The following is a 9,802-nucleotide window of genomic DNA, read 5'->3' as shown; positions in this document are numbered from 1 at the left end:
AGACTTTTTTTTTTCTAACAAAAAATGACCATGTATAGTAAGACTTTTTTTTCTAACAAAAATGACCATGTATAGTAAGGCTTTTTTTTTTTTTTTTAAACGACCATGTATAGTAAGGCGTTTTTTTTTTTTTTTTTTTAAACGACCGTTTTCTTGTTTTTTTTAAATGGCCATATATGGTAAGGATTTTTTTTTTTATGACCATTTAATTGCAACCGCTGTGAATCTCACTGAGAAACAATTGAGTAAATATCAATCGTCATAAACAAATAAAAGAAAAAGACTCATTAAAAGTCTGATTTTTAATGCATAACAAGAAAATAAATTCTTTTTCCCTTTTTAAACGTGACAAAAATCCCAAATCGCATTAATGTGGATGTGATAAATTACTGCACAGTGTAGGCATTTCCTTGTGGCTTCCTCACATCACTTAAAATGTTCAATAATTTGGACAAGTGGCTGGCATTTCTGCATCACAGTTCCTGTTTTAAAAACATGCAAGACTGGTAATTGTCCATTAGTGTAAATGTAAATGTTTGTGCAGCCCATTCTTTGTCGATATGTGGCCAGAAAATGGAAGCTACAAGTTTCTAGGGAACTTTGGCGCCCTCTGCAGTCCGAAGAGAGACATGACACCATTCTGAACTGAGGAACCTGCGACAGCTACAGTGTTCAAATGAATGTTACATTTTTTAATTAAAACAAAAAACTAAGTATTTTCTTTAGTCTGGCAACACAGAATTGATTCCTGTGGGTTAATTTGGGAGCAAGGTTACAGTTGTTAGAAAATCGGACATTCAAAGTTTCTCAGCTCCTGCATGGTATATAGTTCCAAAAAGTATAGTTTTGAAATGTATTTTCCACATAACTGTATTTATTTCCTAAGTTATCCTCCTATTCACAGTTGGATGTGCTCAGACTAAAGTCATGTCTTTGCTTTAGTACCATTAAACTATGTTGAAATCAAAGGAACAGCTTCAAATCCTCATTTTGTCTAATAGAAAAAGTGCTTTGCTGCCACCTTGTGGCAACTATTAACAATTGTAATTGTTTTAGGGGCGCAGATTTGCACTATTCGGGTCAGGGCAGGGCTCAGTCATCTGAATAAAGTTGTAAATTTTCACAAAAAAAAGTTTGAGGAGAAGAGAAAAAAAAAAGGGTTAATGACATTTCAGAATTGGACATTAAAATGAATGTAACAAAAAAAAAAAAAAAAACGCTAAACATCTTCTTGAGTCTGGCAGATGTGTTTACCATGTGCTAACTCAGGAGCGGAGTGGCTCCCCAACACGCTGAAGTCGTTCTCAGCAAAATTGTCATCTAAAGAGTTACTGAGCTCCCCGTCGGCGCAGCCGTTGATTTGGAGGACCGCGGCGGTGTCACCGGACACCTGCGGCCAGCGCTCGTCATCCTCAGGAGACATCTTGGCGAAGCCGTTTGGTGCCAAATGCTCGTCATGGCTGTGCACGTCGTCTTCATCGCTGACCTGCACGATGCTCTCGTTTGACGACGAGAGCGAAGAAGCCGCTTCCTGCGCCGCGCGATCCTCCTCCGCGTCCGAACCGGCAACCAGGACCACCGCCTGCGCTTCCTGCTGAGGATCCGAATCTCCGTGGTCCTCCTCAATGGCAGGACAGTGGACCTCCACGGGGGTCTCCATGCGACCGCTCCCGGGCGCGGCGACGTCGGTCGGCGTCCGCTCGTCCTGGCCGTCACCCAGATAGAAGATGGACGGCGTGGTTTTGTCCCGGGGGGTCAAATCGTGAGCTTCAAGTATGTCGTCGTCATCGAGAAGAGAGAAGAGTTCCTGGCTAGCGCCGTCTTTGTTGTGAGGACGAGGCTGATGAGGAGCCGGGCTGTAAGGAAGTGGTTGGACAACACAAATACAGTCAGTTGGCAGGGGTTCGAGACAAAGACCACATACCAAAAATTTGCCTAAAAATGTTCAAAATTGCCTCTATTGTTCATCCAAACCTAAATATCGTAATCACGGCCACAAACTTTTCATTTACTTATTTAGTGTGGATGTTACAGCCTTATTCCAAAATGGATGACAGTACATTGATTCAACACCACATAAGGACGACAGAGAAGAAAAAAAAGCTTTGAGATATGTTTAAGTTAAAGAATTTTGCAAAGAAATGGAATGCACAATACCAAAACTATACTCGAATGCTAACTATACATACACCAAAAAAAAAAAAAAAAAGTTCCCTGATATTGTGCACTTAAAAAAAAATACAAAAAATGCATGTTTTGTAAAACTTGTATATTTTATAAAAGTTACAAGAGACTTTCTAACAAAAAAAAAAAGAAGTCTTATTTCCACAACAAAAAGTTGTATATTTCCATTAGAATGTCATTGGAAAAAAAAAAAACTTCCTTCATGATTTTTTTTTTTGAAAAAGTCATCTCTCTCCTAATTTGAAAAAAATAAGAAAAAAAAAAAAAAAAAACACCTTACTATACATGGTCGTTTAAAAAAAAAAAAACGCCTTACTATACATAGTCATTACAAAAAAAAAAAAAAAAAAAAGACGCCTTACTATACATGGTCGTTAAAAAAAAACAAAAAAAAAAACGCCTTACTATATACATGGTCGTTAAAAAAACAAAAAAAACGCCTTACTATACATGGTCGTAAAAAAAAAATAAAATAAAAAAATAAAAAAATAAAAAAGACGCCTTACTATACATGGTCGTAAAAACAAAAAAAAAAAAAAGCCTTACTATAGGGCTGCTCGATTATGAAGAAAGTATTACTCATGATTAATTTGGTAATATTTGAAATCACGATTAGGACAATCATTTGTTTTTTTTTGGTACGAAACAAGAAAATGTTTAAACAGGTAAAAAAAATATTACAACAAATACATTTCTTTGAAACACTTTTGGACCAAACAAGATTTATTAGTCATTTTAATAGAAAAAAAGGTGCAAATATATAAATTTAAAAAACCTCAAAATTAGTATTAATCTTTTGCCTATGATTATGCCAATTCTTTTTTAATTGCGGAGTGCAATAATTTAAATTGTAATTGAATTTCGATCATCTTCAAAAAAAAAGTTGCACATAAAAAAAAAAAACTAATAAAAAAATGTTTATGAGAGAGAGAGAGAGAGAGAGAGAGAGCGAGAGAGAGAGAGAGCGAGCGCAGGGGGGGATGAGAGAAGGGAAAAAGGAGTAAAAGGGGGAGGAGAGATGCGGAGAGAGAGAGAGGATGGAAGTGAGAGGGGAAAGAGTGTTTCTTTAATTACAAAAAATAAATAAATAAAGCCATCCATCCCCCCCAAAATTTGAGAAACAAACAAACAAACAAAAAAAATCTACCAAACTTTAAATAAGTTGGTGAATTTGTTCGGACAAACATGGTTGCTACGGCGACACACTCACCTCTCCATGGACTCGTACGACACGGTGAGACTGGGCTCCTTGACGGCGGCAGCGGCGTCCTCCTGCGCCTGAGCCCAGCCCCGATTGGACGAGGCGTAGGTGAGGATGGCGTCCGTCACCGTGTAGGGGGTGTGGCCTTGCACGCAGTCCAGAATGTGGCCCACGGGAAGCTGCGTCTGCAGGAACAGGTGAAGCTGGCTGTCCGACAGGCACACCGTCATGTTCACCACCCTGGTACAAACACAGGCACGTAAACGACAAATACGCAAACTGAAAGGGGGGGCGGAAATGGCGGCGACCGACTTGTCCAGGAAGACTTGAAGTCCTTGACGCCTCCGCTCCAGGAAATCCTCGTTACTGAAGGAGAAGAAGGACTTTCCGGGAAGGTCTGGAACGGGCCTACAGCACCACAAAAACGAGTCCATCAAACTCATTTCCTTGCCACCAAGATGAACTTTGACCCCACTCACACCAAGCCGGCGTTTTTCTGCAGCCTCTTCTTCAGCCACGCAAACTCGCTGTAGCGCCGCCGCACGCACGACGTCTTGGCGGTGAACGCCTTACTGTTGGTCTGAAACACAAAAAAAAAAAACCAAAACAAAACAAATAAACTTCCTTTTCCGTTTGTGCTCAGTCAGGATTCAAGTGGACGACGGTGACGCAAGATCACGAGAGGGGGCTCGCTGCCGGTGCTGACTCGACGGTGCTATAAACAGACGGTTGCCATGCCAACGTCAGGAAACCGTCTTGCTTACGTCATCTGTCTTAGATTAGGAGATGGAATATGGCAAAGGACAGCAATTTGAACAGAAATGAATAGATGACAGTCTAGAAAAAGATGAAATGTATTTTTTTTATATATTTTCTTTTAATTAAATAACTGAAAAAATAGATACTTGAATTAAAATACAATTAAATAAAACCTATTATTTTAAATTGTATTACTTATAAAATAATTACTAATGTTACTAATTTTACAAATCAAACAATGAAGCAATTTAATGAAAAAAAAAGAATTTAAAAAGTCATTTTAAACTATTTGGATTTGAACGTAATTGACAGGTGACAGTCTAGAAAATGATGAAATGTATTTTTATATATTTTCTTCTAATGAAATAATTGAAGAAAAAAAAGAGATACTTGAATTAAAATAAACTAAAACCCATTATTTTAAATATTATTACTTATAAAATAATTACTATTGTTAAATGTATATTTATTATTTTACAAATCAAACAATGAAGCACTTTAATAAAAATAATAATAATAATAATAATAATTAAAAAGTCAAATAAAATGTAATAGAAAAAAAATACATTTTGAATGAACCAATTCTAGGGGGGAAAGGGCTCAATTACGGCAACAAATATTAGAGGACTCTTGATAATGCAAATGCATTTGTCATTTGAAACATGTGGCGCAACACTCACGTGGAGGAAGATCTTGTAATCCACGTACGAATTCCACAAGCCTTCGTTCTGCACGCGGGGATCTTGAACCCGCACCGCAACAAACTCCTCCATGGCGATGAAAGAAAAATTGTATGAATTCATGTGTACAGTATTCCCAAATCCTAGCATCCCTGAGGTGACATTAGAAATTTGACCAAAATGTTGGTCCCTGGAGCAAATTATTTTTATTATTATATTACTTCCCATGGAATAAAATAGATGATGGATCTTAACGTAATCACTTGATGACATACTTGATCACATAAGGACATGTGGTGCGGGTGGGGATGATATGAGGTCTATAAATAAACGTATGACGATGAAGAGGTGACTTACATCTTGGTGGTTCATGGTCATCATTGCTGCAATGATGCTGGCGTGCGGAGCGAGAAGAGACACGAGAAGCGGTTTCAATTCACATGCTGCGCAGTGTGTCCATGACTCCGCCTGTCATGCAGGAAAAGTCACTCTCGTTGCACTTTCAGCACACAAAATGAACACTACCACATAGTACTTGAATCTCAAAACATGTTTGTTTGTTTTTTTAAACAAAAATCAGCCATGTGAAAAACTTGTTAGTTGGGTCACTACTAAGTTGAGGTAATGCTGTTATTTTGCACTCCTTTTTTTTTTTTTTTTTTTTCAACTGAATTATTATGCCCATTCGGATTCAAACTAAGGGATTCACACAAAATAATATCTGGAAAATTCAGGACATCTAGCCTACCAATTTACTACTTTCCAAAAATTCCACATACAACAAATGTGACAATGAAAAAAATAAATAAATAAAAGAGCCCCATCATCTCCATAACAAATTCAAACTGTTTAGCTTATTCAGGACATTTTTCACATTACTTTCATTCCCAAATGAAGAGATGTTCCATTTTATGTTTTTCTTTTACCCCAACCTAGTACATTTCTTAACTGATTCAAACAACTCAAACCTCAAAATAGTAAGCTCATTCAGGGCATCGGGATAACTATCAGAATCCACAAATTCCAACAACAAATTTACCAAATTAAAAGGTATTTTTACATATTAACCCCACAAATAATTCCATCGTTAAAAAAACGTCTTCATTCAAGTCATTCTGTAGAGGAAAACTCCAGAATTTCCACTAAATAAACAAGAGATTGCTCCATATTTACCTCCTCGTTACGCATTTCTTGATCGACTTTTGAACGTCATCAATTTAATTACAGTAATTTCCGAGCACTTCACTTCGGTAAGTTCTACTTGAACTGTTATGTTGCTGTTTCCATTTCTACACTGACTTGCCATCCAACAGTGACTCAGCTTGCCGTCACAAGGCCAGGGAGGGAGACTAATCGATTGAGATGGAAATAAATGAGCAAATAATTGAATTATGTTCATGCCACGTGGTGCATTGGGCTGGGTAAAGGATGTCAAACAAAAACATCCAATGTCAACAGTTGCCAAACTGGAACGATTAACACGATAAATAATGACGCCATCTTTCACGCTTGGTCACTACGAGTTGAATCAGCTATTACAAAAGTAATTCTAACTAAAACACATTTTAAATCATTCAAATGTACATTTAAATAGTAGAAAATATGCCAGCGTTTATAGTTGTTGCGCTAAAGCAAACACGAGCTAATTGCTAATCCTGGTGGACTTACTTTTTACGAAGTGTTTGTAAATTAGCAAGCGGGCGTATTTTGGTTTAAATTGTCCCGCTATTAGATGTTGTTGTTCCTCTGAAACACAAGCCGAAAGTGGCCCGGCGTTTCAGCCTGGCGGCTTGTACGTCCAAACAGCTCCTGTCTCCATTTCGCTCGTCACACGAGACGAGTCGAGAGCTACCGTATGCTAACCAAGCTAGCATCACGCCTTCATGACGTCAACGGGGTGGGGTGTGCATGTTGGGATATCCTTCTGTTACGCATGCGCATTGGGACGCCCCCTTCGCGTCTTTGTTACTTTCCGTGTTTGAATCATTTAAAATTTTAAACGAAGAAACAACTCGGCTAAAAAAAAAGCATTAAGCTTTGAAGACACATGCCCCATCCAATGTGTGTTCGCTGCCCTCTCCACACAGCCATTATTAATGTCTCATTAATACAAATCAGTTCCTTTTAACATTGCATCACACGTTTTTCCGAGATGCCCTTTGAACGTATTTTGAACAGTCTCCGAGCAGACGAAATTTCACACAAAATGAGAAAGACGGACATGATGGAAAATGTGGAACAAACCAGCCTGTAAGAATAATAAAACATCACAGATGTCATATTGGTGTCACAGTTGTCACTAAATTCCGGAGAGCGATGAAGTGACAATACGCGACAATGGTTTGTGATTGGTGGAGAATAAGGAAGCGATGGGCTATAAATAAATAAATAAATAAATAAATAAATAAAAGTGTCTCTTGTTTTCATTGTTTTATAAATAAAAAAATACACATACTATATTTACCAACAAAACCGTACATCCCAATAAAAATGTGAATAACATCTCTGCAATATTATTTTTTGTTTTGTGAAGTCTGTTGTGCTGAGCGAAATGAGTGAAAGGCCATTGCGCATGTGCACAGCATCTCAGTTTCGCTCTTCGTCTCAGACTAAAAAAAAGGGGCGGAGACGCTAGGCTACATTAGCCCCAAGCTAAACGCTAGCCGCGCCGTGTTACCTACCAGGTAGTGGGCGAAAAAAACAACAGTAAAACGCCGTCATTATTGGACACGAATAAAAGCTTTGCGTGGCGCTGAGATCCGTTTCGGGCGGAGCTCTTAAAAAAAAAAAGCAATCTGTGAGTCAGCGGTGAGTCGATTTTCTTTTCCCTCCAAAAACGTTGTTTTAAATACAATGTGTGTGTGTGTGTGTGTCTCTGAAGAGAGGTAGACAGAGACCAAGCACGCCTAGTGGTTAACCACTTGAATTAGCATATTTTCATTCAGCGTCGCATCATCGCATCACATTTTCATTGCGGAAAAAAAAATACAAATGTAAAAATCATAAATAAGGTTAAACGGCGCGGTGCGTTTCGAGTCGGCTGGGGGCGAAGGCAGCACAACACAATATGGAGGATGGAACGCTCCCTCCATGCTAGCCGCTTCCTGCATGCATTGTTTTGTGGTGCTGCTCTCTGATTCTTCACGCGACTGAGCGGCGACCGTAGCAACAACGTGACAAAATTAAAAACGGAACAACAAAACAAGCCAACAACAGCAAAAAAAAAAATGTTTTTGTTTCCTGTTTTAATACCAGGACATTGATGCCCCGACGCTTTCTTTGCTCTCAAATAGCTGATGATGCTTCTGTTCTTCTCGTGCAATCAATGCTTAAACAGGTGGTTGCTTGCAGCTTTTTGGACATAGTACGTTTTTTTTTTCCCTCTGTAAGTCTGGTTTTTCGACCAGGGTCATTTTAAACAAGACGAGTAGGACCAAATACTGTTGTAATTCATAATAACACAGAACATTTTTTTTTTTTTTTCGAAACATGCTTTCATGCTTCAAGACCCATCGACATTGTGCTGCTCCTTCTGGTGTGCGCCCCGTGGCCATTAGGGGGCAGTATATTCCTACACAATAAACCACGAAGAAGACCTGAGTAGTATAATGCACGTAGACGGTCACATGTGCTCAAGTAAGGTGCTGTAATATCGGTTGATACTTTTTTTAATTTATTATTTTTTTAATATTTTGGACAGTACACTTAAACCGGGAGTGGTTTTAAACAACTTGAAGCCTCCTTTCTTTTTTGCTGTCTGCAAACTGCTGCTTACTGTGAAGTCAGTTGAGTAAAGATTGAGAACTTGAGTTACTCTACTACTTGAGCTGAGTTACTGTACTACTTTACTATTCTTTCCTCTTTGAGCAGGACCCTGCTGGTCTCCAGGTCTACCTGTTGAGGATGAGCCTGACTACAGAAACCCCCAACGATGGTCCCAGCGTTACAGAAGGTTCGGGTGCAACGTTCATTCATTCAGATGTTTTTTTGTTTTTTTTTCACCCCAATTATATAAATGCAAAACTGTACGTTGTTGTCCGGCAGAGAGCAAGCAGCCGGCAGCAGAGAAGAAGGACAAGAAGGCGGATGATGTAGCCGAAGAAGAGGAGGAGGAAGAGGAGTACGTGGTGGAGAAGGTCCTGAATCGGCGGGTGGTCAAAGGGAGGGTGGAGTACCTGCTCAAGTGGAAAGGATTTTCAGAGTGAGTTACACAAGTTCAGTTGTTGGTTTTTGGCTTGTCGCTAAATTCAAGCACATTCGCGTTCACACGCGCTCAGGGAAGACAACACGTGGGAGCCCGAAGACAACCTAGACTGTCCCGACCTCATCGCAGAGTTCCTCCAGTCTCAGAAGTCGGCGCAGGAGGGCAAACGAAAGGCGTCCGCTGATGGAGACGGGGAAGAAAGTAAATCGAAGAGGAAGAAAGATGATGTAAGTTAGAAAAAAAAAAAAAAGTCCAAATCGGTCATGGCCAGGATAAAACTATGGTCTTCTTTTGTAGATTTTCATCTGTTGTGGGTGGGTCTTGAATGTTTTGGTTTGTTTGTTGTAGACGGAGAAGCTGAGGGGCTTCGCCAGAGGTTTGGACCCGGAGAGAATCATCGGCGCTACCGATTCAACGGGAGAGCTCATGTTCCTTATGAAGTGGTTCGTAACCAACATGACATTTCAACAGCATTATTATAGGCTTTTTAATTGAGCCATTTTTTTTAATGAACTTTTTTTTTTTTTTTTTTTTTTTTTTTATCAGGAAAAACTCTGACGAAGCAGACCTGGTACCAGCCAAGGAGGCCAATGTCAAATGTCCGCAGGTGGTAATTTCTTTCTACGAGGAGCGGCTCACCTGGCACTCGTACCCCAGTGAAGACGAGAAAAAAGATGAGAAAAATTAAAAAAATTGTAGTTTTGAACTTGGTCATACTTTGGATTCCGAGGGAGGGAGGGAGGGGTGGGGAATTGTCATTGAGGTTAAAGGGAG

The 9,802-nt window shown here is 39.3% G+C and overlaps 2 protein-coding genes across 6 annotated transcripts; one reads left to right on the top strand and one right to left on the bottom strand.

Moving 5' to 3' along the window:
• Window positions 1-287: 287 nt before the first annotated feature.
• On the bottom strand, window positions 288-6,734 carry snx11 (sorting nexin 11). Of its 2 annotated transcripts, none has more exons than XM_077503343.1 (7): window positions 6,493-6,734; window positions 5,182-5,218; window positions 4,825-4,911; window positions 3,865-3,965; window positions 3,698-3,793; window positions 3,395-3,625; window positions 288-1,856 (listed from the first exon to the last, which is right to left on the bottom strand). In XM_077503343.1, the coding sequence occupies exons 2-7, from the start codon at window positions 5,203-5,205 to the stop codon at window positions 1,220-1,222; spliced, it is 1,176 nt and encodes a 391-aa protein (XP_077359469.1). In that variant the 5' UTR covers window positions 5,206-5,218; window positions 6,493-6,734; the 3' UTR covers window positions 288-1,219. The 2 variants fall into 2 exon arrangements, with proteins under 2 accessions (XP_077359469.1, XP_077359468.1); XM_077503342.1 differs by having other exon boundaries at window positions 5,182-5,292; window positions 6,493-6,733.
• A 691-nt stretch (window positions 6,735-7,425) lies between these two features.
• cbx1b (chromobox homolog 1b (HP1 beta homolog Drosophila)) lies at window positions 7,426-9,751 on the top strand. 4 transcript variants are annotated; one of them, XM_077503344.1, is made up of 7 exons: window positions 7,426-7,632; window positions 8,525-8,605; window positions 8,695-8,776; window positions 8,869-9,025; window positions 9,102-9,255; window positions 9,377-9,471; window positions 9,575-9,751. In XM_077503344.1, the coding sequence occupies exons 3-7, from the start codon at window positions 8,728-8,730 to the stop codon at window positions 9,714-9,716; spliced, it is 597 nt and encodes a 198-aa protein (XP_077359470.1). In that variant the 5' UTR covers window positions 7,426-7,632; window positions 8,525-8,605; window positions 8,695-8,727; the 3' UTR covers window positions 9,717-9,751. The 4 variants fall into 4 exon arrangements, with proteins under 4 accessions (XP_077359470.1, XP_077359472.1, XP_077359471.1 ...); XM_077503346.1 differs by having other exon boundaries at window positions 8,692-8,776; XM_077503345.1 differs by lacking the exon at window positions 8,525-8,605.
• The last annotated feature ends 51 nt before the right edge of the window (window positions 9,752-9,802 follow it).

This window comes from Festucalex cinctus, chromosome 17 (assembly GCF_051991245.1).
Source record: "Festucalex cinctus isolate MCC-2025b chromosome 17, RoL_Fcin_1.0, whole genome shotgun sequence".
NCBI lineage: Eukaryota > Metazoa > Chordata > Actinopteri > Syngnathiformes > Syngnathidae > Festucalex > Festucalex cinctus.
The sequence above is the reverse complement of the archived record's forward strand: the minus strand, read 5'-3'. Positions and strand labels throughout refer to the sequence as shown.

Bases quoted from the DNA above. Each gene is read 5' to 3' on its own strand.
- snx11 (XM_077503343.1), bottom strand. From the start codon at position 5,205: ATGATGACCATGAACCACCAAGAT. The intron at 3,966-4,824 runs GTGAGTGTTGCG...TTTGTGTTTCAG, and splicing joins ATTACAAGATCTTCCTCCAC to ACCAACAGTAAGGCGTTCAC. The intron at 3,626-3,697 runs GTCGGTCGCCGC...TGTTTGTACCAG, and splicing joins CTTCAAGTCTTCCTGGACAA to GGTGGTGAACATGACGGTGT.
- cbx1b (XM_077503345.1), top strand. From the start codon at position 8,728: ATGAGCCTGACTACAGAAACCCCCAACGATGGTCCCAGCGTTACAGAA. The intron at 9,256-9,376 runs GTAAGTTAGAAA...TGTTTGTTGTAG, and splicing joins CGAAGAGGAAGAAAGATGAT to ACGGAGAAGCTGAGGGGCTT. The intron at 9,472-9,574 runs GTTCGTAACCAA...TTTTTTTATCAG, and splicing joins CTCATGTTCCTTATGAAGTG to GAAAAACTCTGACGAAGCAG.